Source organism: Ictalurus furcatus, chromosome 4 (assembly GCF_023375685.1).
Source record: "Ictalurus furcatus strain D&B chromosome 4, Billie_1.0, whole genome shotgun sequence".
NCBI classification, from domain to species: Eukaryota; Metazoa; Chordata; class Actinopteri; order Siluriformes; family Ictaluridae; genus Ictalurus; species Ictalurus furcatus.
In genome coordinates this window covers 29,428,703-29,441,600 of record NC_071258.1, presented here as the reverse complement: position 1 = coordinate 29,441,600, position 12,898 = coordinate 29,428,703, and the positions used below count along the sequence as shown (strand labels likewise).

The 12,898-nt window shown below is 44.2% G+C and overlaps 1 protein-coding gene across 1 annotated transcript in view; it reads right to left on the bottom strand.

Moving 5' to 3' along the window:
- Nucleotides 1-12,898, bottom strand: part of LOC128606250 (SH3 and multiple ankyrin repeat domains protein 3-like) — an 89,558-nt gene that overhangs the window by 8,396 nt on the left and 68,264 nt on the right. The window contains exons 5-10 of the mRNA XM_053622290.1: nt 8,784-8,908; nt 8,511-8,646; nt 4,203-4,549; nt 3,159-3,344; nt 2,910-3,015; nt 217-2,695 (exon numbers count right to left, since the gene is read on the bottom strand). Of these exons, the coding sequence (XP_053478265.1) occupies nt 217-2,695; nt 2,910-3,015; nt 3,159-3,344; nt 4,203-4,549; nt 8,511-8,646; nt 8,784-8,908 (3,379 nt within the window). The remainder of the gene's footprint in view (nt 1-216; nt 2,696-2,909; nt 3,016-3,158; nt 3,345-4,202; nt 4,550-8,510; nt 8,647-8,783; nt 8,909-12,898) is intronic.

Sequence of the window (12,898 nt, the reverse complement as noted above, 5' to 3'; positions counted from 1 at the left end):
AATTAACCCTTTACACTTTTCTGTTTAATTTTTAAATGCCCAAACAAGCAAAAATCACACTCAAGCAAACTGTTGCTGCACAGTAACATAATAACTGGTGAGTTGCAGGATGTTCATGGGAATGCTTCAGGGCAAAAAACAAAACAAAAACAAAAACAAAAAAAACTAAACTAAGTGATCAGTGTGAATTTGAGCAGTGAGTGGCTCACTACTCACCTGGCACCAGCCACAGGTGACTTTCGTCCAGGGTCGAGTGAGCCTATGTGTGGTTCTTCACCAAGTGAGCATGTATCCTTGTTGAGCTGCTGCAGTCTGGAGCTGAGCTCACTTATCACAGTGGGTTTGCCTTCCTCTGCGCCTGCAAGCGGGCGGGGTTCTATGGGGTCCCCCCATAGCTTGGAGCGTCTGTGGAAGAGGTAGCGGGGTCTTGTTGGGCCCGAGGTCCCCGTGGCAGCAGCCAGTGCTGCTGCGTGCTGTTGTGAGAGCAGCTCACTATCCGAGGACTGTTTGAGCAGGGGGTCCCTGAACGTTACTGGGCCCTTGCTGAGCTGAGACTTGAGCTTTGGCTTTGGAGGCACTGGCGGCTTATCAAGGATGAAGGTCTGGCCGTCGGCATGGGAAGTGTAGGTGTCAGTGGGCTCGCCACTCTCTGAGGATAAGGTGGACATGCTGGAGACAGTGGAGATGGTACTTGTGGTCTCCAGATGGTGATCACTGGAGCTGCGAGTGTCCACTTCCTCTACTCCAGAATCAGCAGCAGACTCTGGGCCCAGGTGGGGTTCAGATGGCTTCCCTGAGGATGCTGGTGGGCCGCTGGTGGCAGGGGCCTGTGCTGCTGTTGCGGCTGTGGTTGGAGGGGTGGGACCTGTGACTGGGGATGGTTCTGAGGGGGTCACTAGCTTGGCTGTTGAAGGTGTAGCAGAAGCTGCAGGTGCCTTCACTAGGAGACCATTTGCAAATTCATCTGGTGGAGGAACCACACCAATTTTGCGCAGTTCCTCCCGTGTCTCCTCATCACTAGAGGACAGCATGGCAGGTGGTAAGGTAACAGAGTAGGGCTCCACATCTTCCTCTGAGCTTCCCTGGGCCAGAGTTTTATCTGAAGATGGGCTAGAGGATGCCTGGGCTGTTTTATCTGAGGAAGGACTAGTGGGTGCTTGGGGGGTTGAAGGTGTGGCAGGGGTTGGAGTTGGTGTGGAGGATGCTTCTGGGCTGGGAGACTTGGTCCGCTTGATTTCAGCTAATGTGGGCTTTGAGCTCTCTGAAATGATGCCTTTGGGAGGAGCGGAAACATGTTCTGGGCCCAGTCCTACTGCCTGTCCATTACTAGTTGCATGAACCATAATAAGCCCAGCAGTCTTATGCTGCGATGTGTCCATGATACTGATGATCATGCTCTTCTTGTCTTCTACTTTTCGCTCCTCTTTCTTCTCTGTTCCCATCTCTGTTTCCTTTCTTGTGGTTTTTGGGGTCCCCCATGAGATCTTGCTAGTGGGGGTGGATGTGTAGCTCCTTTTTTCTCCAGGGGAAAAGGAGCGTGATGCAAGATCCCTCTCGCCCTCAGCCTCTTTGGTCTGGGTGTCCATAAACAGCACCCCACCAGCAGCCTCATGCTTAGTCCTAGGCTCAGGGCTGCTAGCAGGGGATTGGCTCTGGGAAGTTAAAGCCCGTTCCCTTGCGGCCAGCGCAAGTGCCAAAGGGGAGTTGGGGTCAAGGGGTTTCCCTGTCAATGGGTGGATGAATGTTGTGCCACTTTGAGAGGGTCGCAGTGCTAGGGCGGGTGGAGGCAGCTGAGCAAGCTCACTGGTGAGCAGCCGTTCATCAACAGAATGAGACTGTGTTAGTAAGGGGGATTCCAGTGGTGGGGCTGAGCTGCCTTCCATGGTGCCCACAGACAGGAAGACTGTGGATTTTCGCCGCTCCTCAAGACGCTGCTCCCTGTCCTTGATGGCACCGGCAATTGCGGCAGCAAAATGGCCTTTGCCCTGCAGCAGACCCTCCGCTTGAGCTCGACTGCGCTCCTGTAGTAGCTGCTGCTGGTAATACTCTGCCCTGCTAGTATGGTGAGCTGCCAGTCGGCCTGTGGGTGAATGTTCCCTGGAGTGAACTGAAGCCAGTGCTAGCGAGGCTCGCTCTTGGGCATCCTCCACCTGCAGCTGCTTTACTAGTGGGCTCTTCCTGCGCTGGGGCTTGCTGGGTGATGGGGTGTACAGGCCCATGCTGAACTGGCCCACGTTAGCATAAGGGTTGTCAATAACACGTCCTTTGCGTTTGATTCTCTCTGGTGGGGTGGAGGCTTGGCCAGGCCGTGGGATGTCTGTGGGCTCTACAGAATGGTGGGAGTCTTGCAGGAGAATCATGGAACGGGCCTTCTTCTGTCGGTCTATGTGGGCACTGTGGCGAGGGGGTTCATACAGCTCAGCAGACATGGTTTGTGGTAGGCCATGCAGTCGAGTCTCTGAGCCTGGCTTAAAGCTGGAGCGGCCGGGGTCATGAACACGGCTCGGAGGAGGGGGTGGGCAGAAAGGTGGAGGTGGACCCATATCCAGGTAGTAAAGTGAGGGTGGAGGAGGTGGTGCTGTCTGAGGTGGAGGTGGGATGCTGTGACTGTCTCTCAGGGTGTCTGTCATTGAGGAGCTCCGTGGAAACCTGTGTTCCGCCGCCAGGGCAGACAGCCGGTCCTCCTCAGTAGCTCCTGTACAGAAAAGGACAGAACACCAAAAAGAACTTTTCCGCAAACACTGGACCACTGGTCTCAACAGTTATCCTCTTCTCCCATTATGTCTGACATTATAGCAACTGATTTAGTGATAAATGGAAATGAATCAAGGCAGTACTGAGACGACCAAATCCCTCCATATTAGTGGACAAGACACAAATGCAAAAATCTGTAAAAGAGGAAAGCTTACCGAAGGACTTGGTTCTGGACATGCCTTTGGGCAGCTGAATGTGAGCTTTTTCCAGTGCTGGGTGAAGAGGACCATGGAGAGCAAGACCTTGCCGCTCGAAAAGAGACTACACATGCACACATATGCACAAAGTTGTTAGAGCACAATTACATAACTTATAAAAATAAAAAAAAAAGTCTAGTGTTTTTCATGCTAAGTCATGGAAAACAGCTTAGTAGCATAATTGCAAACGTCTGTATGGTATCTCACACTGATTTCTGCTGGTGTAATTCGACGGCTGGTTGGTCGTTGCTTCACCGTGGCTGCTCTGTAGTCTGTCTCCACTTGCGGCCTCATTGCTGACTCCTGAGAGGCCAAAATTTCATCTAGCCTTTCTGTACCAATGCATGCACACACACACACCCACACAGACCAAAGTATAAACACATACAGACACACATATTACAGCTATATTCATGCCAGCCATGCCATCATATTCATTGTTATACACGTTAATGTTTTATAAGCACTGCACAATAACTGACAGTCTTTCATTCATGCCATGAGATTCATAAACGAGCATGAGATATAAACATATTTAAACTGCATTTCGGACATTCAAAAGGGTGGTCGTTTCTTGAGATAGTAGTCGTGATGCGAGCAGTAACACTAACGAAACAATTTAACAATGTCACAAATATGATAACTCACCTCCTCGTCTCCTCCTTGCAGATGCTTAGCATGGAATAAAGAAGAACACTGTTCTATTAAACTCTCACAGTAGTCAATAGTCAGTATTGCAGTGGAGAGTATAACAATGGGTCATATTTGCAGAGAATTATCATACTAATGTCATGTTTCAGATGTAAGATACCTTTCTAAAACAATTAGAGGGCAATTACTAGCATGTGTAGACCAATTACAGCATGCACACCAAAAAAGGCAGTGTATATAAAACCAGGAAAAGCTGCCCGAAGTAGAGAAGTCATGGTTGAAAGTTAAATCTGTAACTCCACTTAGACCTTAGAAACACCATCTGCAGCAGTAAAGCCATGTGAATGAAATATTCTGTACATGTGGATTTTGTTTTTAGAGGGATTCTAACAGTTTTAGTCCCGCCCATTGATGAAGCCTGTTCTTCTTGAAGTAAAAATTACTCAAAATAAGTGATTCATTGAGTGAAGCTATGCGAAATCACAACCAACAGCATGGCATCTTATTACTGCTACAATCATACATTTTATTATGTTTTCATTCATTGTTATATTTTTGTGAAAGGGTGTCAATGTGTGTGTCTTTATCTGTATGTTAGAATAGGAGGACAGATTGAGTGGAAAACACAGCTGATGTTTTGAACAGCCCAAATGGCAGAGGGAGAAAGATGACACAGTGTAGCATGCAAACAACAGCACGAGAGAGAAAGAGAGTAAGGGAAAGAAAGCCAGAAAGCGAGGAAAGTAAGACGGATATAGCTAGAGATTTGAGGAAACTGCCTCCAAATGTGTACAAGCAGGTGCATATATATGTATATGTAGTTGTATATATGTCTGCATATGTGTATGTGTGTGTGTGTGTCTTACCCAGCTCCTCAAGCTCAGCAGTCATGCTCTTGGACCTTGGCGTGAGCGTGGTGCTGGGCGCTCTCTTGGGTGGTGGTGGTGCTGTGGATGAAAGGCAGGGAGAAGATGAGGAGTAGTGGCGCATTGCCACCCACCTGTTTCCTACCTGAAACTGCCAACGCTTCTTGTGCACCTTCATTTCGCTCGGCTCGGCCAGACCTGACACCTTCTGTGTCCGAGCCACTTTATTCACACTGCGCTCTGACGCAAACTTCTTCATGTCTCTTGTGCTCTCTCTCTTTCTCTCTCTCACACACACACACACACACACACACACACACAAAACACAACACAGGTCACTCAGCTAGGCCCCTCGTGCGAGTCTGACTGCTAGCCATACCATTCCCCACCTCTCTCTCTCACATTCCAACCGTACACAGATACACTCCTCTTTTCACATCCCTTCATTCTCTCTGTTCGTCACTCCTCTTCTCTCGTTCTTCCCTTCTTTCCTCTGGACGCTCCCATTACCTCTCTCTGAGCTGAATGTGCCTTTAGCTCAGCGCTCATGCTGAGGTAACTCTGCCAACACTGCGCTCTACACACAGCCCTAATAAGGCAAAGCTAGAGAATACGCAGTGAACGACAAGAAAATGGATACAAAGTTCCAGAAGAAAAGATGCATTGCTTTCTCCGCTCCTTATTCGCTCCTAACAGAAACCTCACCGAACAGACATAGAGAAAGAGAGAGAGAATGAGGAAAGTAGAAAAAAGAGAAAAAAAGATAAAGAGAGAGAGCGAGAGAGGGAGAGAAATACCAAGGCTTGATGCAATGCTTAATTCAAACGTTCATTGTAGTAACCATGGCAACTCTGGCAGGAGCAAGGCCTGGGTTGATGCAGCTAAACTGCGAGAATCACTGTGTGTGTGTGTGTGTGTGTATGTTTGTGTTGGTCTGAGACACAAGCAATGACAAAGAGTGTAAAGTAATTCGAAAACTTAAATTGATAGTTATATAACACATGCACGTTGTCTTAATCAGCACCTCCCTATGCATCCTAAACCTTAGTAATAACACACAGTAATATCAGAGGTACAATAAAGCTGCTTTTCGAGTTATGTAGGCATTATACACTGATCAGCCATAACATTAAAACCACCCGCCTAATATTGTGTCTGCCCCCCTAGTGATGCTAAAACAGCTCTGACCTGTCTAGGCATGGACTCCACAAGCCTTACACAAGACCTCAAGCTGCGATGCACTGTGTGTTCTGACACGTTTCTGAAGCTCTTCTGTGGGACAGAGTAGCTCTTCTGTGGGATCGGACCAGACGGGCTAGCCTTCACTCACCACGTGCGTCAATATTCCTTGGGCGCCCATGACCCTGTCGCCGGTTCACCAGTTGTCCTTCCTTAGACCACTTTCAGTAGGTACTAAGCACTGCATACTGGGAACACCCTACAAGACCTGCCGTTTTGGAGATGCCCTGACCCAGTTGTCTAGCCATCACAATTTTCCCCCTGTCAAAGACCCTCAGATCCTTACGCTTGCCCATTTTTCCTGCTTCCAATACATCAAATTCCTGCGTAATATATCCCACCCCTTGACGTGCCATTGTAATGAGATAATCAATGCTCTAAACACAAGGAATCTCAATATACTCACAGCAGATTATGCTTCAGGAGTATGTTTGCAAACGAAGCACCGTCAAGCGATTTGTGATCGCAGAAAAATAATACAACAGGCAGAAATATTTGCCTAAAATCTCAAAAATCTCCTGGTACAGGTAACATTATTGGATGTTTTGTTCTGTGTGGCTCCACAAACACACACAGGTCAGAGATGGATCAGAAGTGTGTGGGAGTTGCAGAGGAAATGGTGGACATGGATACAGAATAGATTACTGTAGTAGATAGTAATAGTAGATACTGTCACATCAATGGAGGGAGGACACAAAACCACTACTGCGTCAAATTTCGAACCATTAAACTATAATGCCGCGTTTTCTTTTTCCCTATATGAGATCACATTAAAGCTGATACACCTTGCACTACCAGAGCATAAGGGACTTTGATAATAAAGAAGTGGGGGGTGGGATAGTAATAAAACTAGATGTCAGTAACAGTGTGTGTGTATACATATGGATGAGGCCTGCTGAGTCATCTTGGTTGCTACAAGAGAAAATCACTCATCAATTCAAATCTCCCTTCCAACATGACACTTGTTAGGCAACACTGTCACTCCTCCGTCCTGTTCCTCTGTGTGATGCAAGTACTACAGTCCTTCATTGAGTTGCTAACTCTCTTTTGATCATTTTGATCATTTTTTAAACATTATGCTAACTCTACAGAGACAAGGGCTGCGTCCAAAATCACGTTCTACCCTACTACGCAGTAGGCGAAAAACAGTACGCCAGAGGGGGATTATGTCCGAATTCTCAGTAGGCGAGAAATACCCGGATAGCGTACTGCTTCCCGCGAGATTTTGCAGTGTGCAACCGGTGGAGGAAAGAGAACGCAATTAAACAAACGAGACAACATTTATTCTACTTATTCATTAATTTCTTGAGGAACATGATCCAATGTTACATATCTGTCAGTGGCATAAGTATGAGAGAGGCCTTTAAGTGTTTAGAAGTTACCCTGGTTCCTTTATGACCTCGCAGACTATTACATGTCTTGCTCTTGGAGTGATCTTTGTTGGTCTCCACTCCTGTAGAGGGGAACAATGGTCTTGAATTTCCTCCATTTGTACACAATCTGTCTGACTGTGGATTTGTGGAGTCCAGAAACTTTAGAGATGGTTTTATAACCTTTTCCAGATGAGCATCAACAACTCTTTTTCTGAAGTTCTTTGTTCGTGCCCTGATACACTTCCATAAACATGTGTTGTGAAGATCAGAGTTTTATAGAACCCTGTTCTTTAACTAAAACACAGCGCTCACTCACACCTGATCATCCCACTGATTGAAAACCTGACTCTAATTTCACCTTCAAATGAAATGTTAATCCTAGAGGTTCACACACTTTTGCCACTCACAGATATGTAACATTGCATCATTTTCCTCTATAAATAAACGACCAAGATTATGTCTTTTAAATTAAATTCTGATTTACTGCTCTTGTTAACATAGACAAAATAATGGTCAATAAATGGCCTAAATCAACCAATGGTCTAAATGCTCCTAAGCTAACATTTGTGCACATATGAATGTACATCACATAAGAAGGAAATCACTCTTGTGACTGTTAGCCGAAGGTCATGAGTGCTTTATGGCAGCTTTTTTTTGTACACATACAGCTTGTATGTGTAAATTTTTTTGTACACAACAATATGTCCAGGTGGATATCTTGCAGCTGGTCAGTGGTAGAATAGCCTGTTTTAAGTGCCAGTAGTTATGAATGTAACAGGCTGCATTGGTAATAATGGTCAATAAATATTTATTTTAGGGATTTAATGTATATACTGTAATCATATGGATGAGGGCTGTATGTGTTCTGAATCTGGCAACTGACGGTGTTCATTGTTGTTAAACAGCTGCCCAGCTTGAACTTGGTGTAAATCCACAACTGTCAGGATTATTTTATAGTCCCCCAGCTCAAACATGCTTACTGTCAGGGTTCCACATATGAAAGTGTCAAAAGACAAATGTGTATGATATATGAAAAGTGTGAACTTGGCTCATGACAATGCCAGAGCATGGGTTGTTGGTGCGTAGCATATTAATTACAATACAAGTATTTTAATTTCTTTTTTTTAACATTGCGTATTATGAGATGTAGGGATAATACTATATGTAAGTTATAGTGTGTTGCTGTATACATCTATCCTCATGCATGTGAAGACATTCGGTAGACTAGCTGGGTGCTGTCAGGGAAACCATGGCAACCAGCAGTAAACTTGAGTCAGGAATGCCTGATAGTGACCAAAGTATAGTGATTTGTGTGTTACATATTCTGACTGTTTGGATCCAGGGTAAGAGGTTTCCACATGGGTGCATGCGCTCACACTAACACACGGCCTGAACAACACATGAACATGTACAGCAGCAGTGAGTCTCACCCTTTTTCCTGACCACATCTTCGGTTTCTGGTTTGCGTGTCACCGACACCACTTTCATCAGCAGATTGCTCCCGCCTTGCCGGATAAGAGACACCACCTGCTTATGGCCCACCTTCACGACGTTCACGCCGTTCACCTGCAACACCCAGATCATTGTTCTTACAATGTAACTTCTCCAGGTTCCATCAGCTGTCATGGCTCATCCATCAAGTTGCTCCTCATCCATGATGCTTTTATAAGAAAAGAGGTACCGAATTATAATCGTCCCCTTACCTCAATGAGGAAGTCACCTGTCCTTAGCCCCGACCTCCAGGCCACGCCCTCCACGTCAACAGACTCCAGGTATTGCAGTGCAGGGAAGGCAGGCGTGGGGGTAAACTCTTCAATGGGTGTCTCCGCTACACACACACACACACACACACACACACATACAGAAGATTTTTAATGCTAGTACAGTTACAGCAGCCTCTGGGAATCTAGTGTATACACATACGCACACACATCCCGATCATGTTGCTATAGCAATGGTCCTGATGTTTGGGGCATTGTTGAGGCTCAGTACATTAATTAAGATGGGACAGTCTGAAGCAACGATTAGCTGATAGAGAAAAACAGAGAGAGGGAGCGAATGGAAAACCTGACACCATGTGTGTAACAGATGGCTTTGGGAACTCATAACAACCTACCCATGATGATGCCACCACAAAGATGGGGCACACACTTCTACACACACATCACTCTCAGCCCCTGTTGGTGGTTATATTCTAAGAGTTATGACTAGTGCAGTGCTTCGCAGAGGGGCCCTGCAGGAGATCTTCAGGACACCTGGCATGTCCTTCTTGAACATTTGTGCATGTTTGTAAGGCAAAGTCTGCATTAGTGGCCTTACAAATTGGTGGATTGTGCTACCGTCTCAGGGTCAGTCTGCATTATCTCCAAACTCCTCTTTAGATGGCTCCTTGCCCAAGCCTGATCTGTAAACCTTTTATAGCAACACAATATAACCGTCCGTGTCTTGTAATGCAAATTTCTAGTCTTTGAAGAATAGTGCAGCACTGACTATTCTACGCTCACCGTCCACCTTATTAGGAACACCTGTACACCTGAACATCCAGCCAATCATGTGGCAGCAGCTCAATGCATAACAATCATCCTGATACAGGTCAGGAGCTTGGTCACATCAAACATCAGAACAGGCTGATTTGAGTATTTCTGTAACTGATGATCTCCTGTGATTTTTATACACGAACTGTCTTGTGCTGTCAGCCAAGAACAGGATTCTGATGCGTATTCATGAAATGTCCTTCAATTTCATGCTACTAAAGACAAACTCTCGGCATTTGCGCATGAATGATATACAAAAAAAAGAGTGTACGGTTGTATATACTACACGTTCACAACTTACTTGTATGACAGAGTAATCTATAAATTAAACATTTTCATGCAACTGACCACATGTGAGCCAGGTTCTCTGCTCCTCCCAGCATTTAGCTAATTTGCATATCAGTAATTTCCGGCTCACACAGAAAGTAATGGCTCATTAAAGACAAATTATAGTCTGAAATTCGATGTTCTATTAAAAGAAGTGCAGTCAATAGCTGAAATGTACCTGCAGTCAGAAACCCCAAGGTAGAAGGCACAGTGCTTTCTCCACTCCAGACTTGCCACTAACTGGTTGCACAGGCTTACTTAAAGGGGTTTTATATCAGCTCAGGAGCCATTCATCATCAGAAAATCTAAGTGGTCTTGAAAGGTGCGTTCTCTTCTCAGTGCTCAATTTGTCAGGTCCTCAAGAAAGGCTATTGATTTATTATTATTATTTATATAAAACATCTGTCTTGTACAGCCTACCTTGTCAATGCAGAAGGTCGACCTAGATATTTTCCATTTACATACTAATTTTGTTTTAAAGCAATCTTTATTTAAATTATTTGTAGACTTTACATGACTTATAATTTGTTGCTATGGAAACAGAAGAATTTTAAGTACCACATACATAAAAGTCAGGACAATTCACAGTTCTCCAGAACTTTTTTCCCCCACTGCTCTTCTTATTGCAGCACACTGTGCAGAGTTTGTACAACATACAAGGTTGAACATCTGCATTATTTTACTACCGTTTTCAAGTCGACTTTTCCTTTGATAAGTTTGCTACGTTGATGTGAATTTTGACATGTAACAATTTTAAGATCAAATACATGCATTTAAATGTTTTATAAATGAGGCCACAGGTGTTCCTAATAAAGTGGTCAGTGAGTATATACTGTTATACACATACACCTAGGGTGTATATTTTCATACCCCTAACCTGAGAATATACGTATCTGCCTATAAACCTCACAGAAAGCTGAGATTGTTTATCAGAGATTAAAAGATACTTTTGTGGAATGCTAATGATGAAGAATACAACATAAATTCAGTGTTGTTTCCTATGTTGGAAATGTTATTCTGCCTTTCCTCCTAGCTAAAAAAGGAAAAAAAGAAAAGAAAAAGTCACTCCTGTCTCGTGTGCTCCTGTGCAGTGCCGTCTTGTGGGAGGAATAGCAGTTATTTTTCTCTCTTCCTCCTGTGGGAATTGGGTCTTAGGAGTCTCACAGACTTCCTATCCAAATGTCACCTTGTGAAAGTGTGAAGAAATCTGTTGCTGTTCTGTGTAAGCTCACTGCTTCCTGTAATCGAGTAACTATAACTTTATTTACAGCAACATGTTACCAGAAGAATCATGTGAATCATATACTGTAGTTATATACGTTCAGACTGGACAGTGACAGGTTTCATTACTTCAGCTCAGTACTATAGAAGATTCATTGTGCTGGAGAAGAAAGTCAAAACAACAAAAATGAAGTCACTGTCCAATTATTTACAGACCTAGCAAGCCAGAACTCTAGCTACTGCTTTCGATTCTAGTAGCTTTCATGAACCTTTACAGGAAGAGGAAAAGTGCATCTGAGTAACCCGCCACAGACCACCTTCATGTACGGTGAGGTGATTGTGAAATTCAATGGAGGCTCCCAAATGGCGCAACAGAAACGAGTTTGACGTATTGTCAGGAGCTCTTTGGATGGAAGGGATGGCATAATCTCTACCCTGCCAATCAGAGTGACACGTGCATTTGTGAGCTCATGTATTGGAAATTGAGAAGAAAATCAGAGCTTGGTGAATGCTGTGTCAGCAACAGTAAAAACTGGATGCAGTGAAACACACAAATTAATTTTAAATACAAGGATATTCTTATATTGTCATTGTAATGTTGTTCAAAAGTGGAGTGTTAAAAAAAAAAAAACACCACCTGCATACATACAATGATACAGACAGCTAATGTAATTGCAAGATTCTGATAGTTCCTGTATATAAACACTATAAATCATATGATCTATGTGTGGAGTGTCTGAAACTGAGACTGCTTGTTAAATTTAGTGTCATGGCGAATCAACGTCAATGGGGCACCAATCAATCCATCGTGTCTTTGGGAGGAACGGTCAGTTTTTAGGGGGCAGTGGTGGCTTGGCGGTTAAGGGTCTGGATTACTGATCAGAAGGTCGGGGGTTCAAGACCCAGCACTGCCAAGCTGCCACTGTTGGGCCCTTGAGCAAGGCACTTAACCCTCTCTGATCCAGGGGCGCTGTATCATGGCTGACCCTGCGCGCTGACTCCTGACCCCTCTGACATGCTGGGGTATGCGAAGAAAAGAATTTCACTGTGTATATGTATATGTGACCAATAAAGTCTCATTATCATCATCATGAGAAGGATCTCCAAACAGACAAGGCATCTACACTACCTACTGTGCCACCATACCAGACTGCGCTTTATCTACACACTACCGGTCAAAAGTTTGGAAACACTCAACTGGAATGTTTCTCATGATCTTAAAAACCTTTTGATCTGAAGGTGTATGATTAAATGTTCGAAGTCGGTGTTGTAGACAAAAATATTATCGTACCAACATATTCATTTCCTTCATTAGACTAAAACTAACATTTTATTTACAAAAAAGTATTTTATTAAACGGCCGACTCGGAGCGAAATATTCCGAAAAGCCGCCGATAAGTGTCCAGCATAGGTGTGAACTCCTTTAATACTGATTAAAAAGCATCTCAGGGAAATTCCTCAAGAAATTCGATTGAGAAAATGCCAAGAATACATTTCTGGAATTTTGATGACTTTTTTATTATTCTAAAATGAGTGTGTCTAATCTTTTGACTGGTAGTGTGTGCAAATTCTGGCCATTAATTTAGTCGAGGATTCAGAGCTAAAAACCAAAGCAGCAGCGTGTCTAAGAGTCTGACACATTTTTAGATATGGCAACACATGTTGTATACTCTACATGTCAATCAAACAAGCAACAAGCAGCCTGGAGTGATAAGCAGCTTCATTGTACTGTGGTT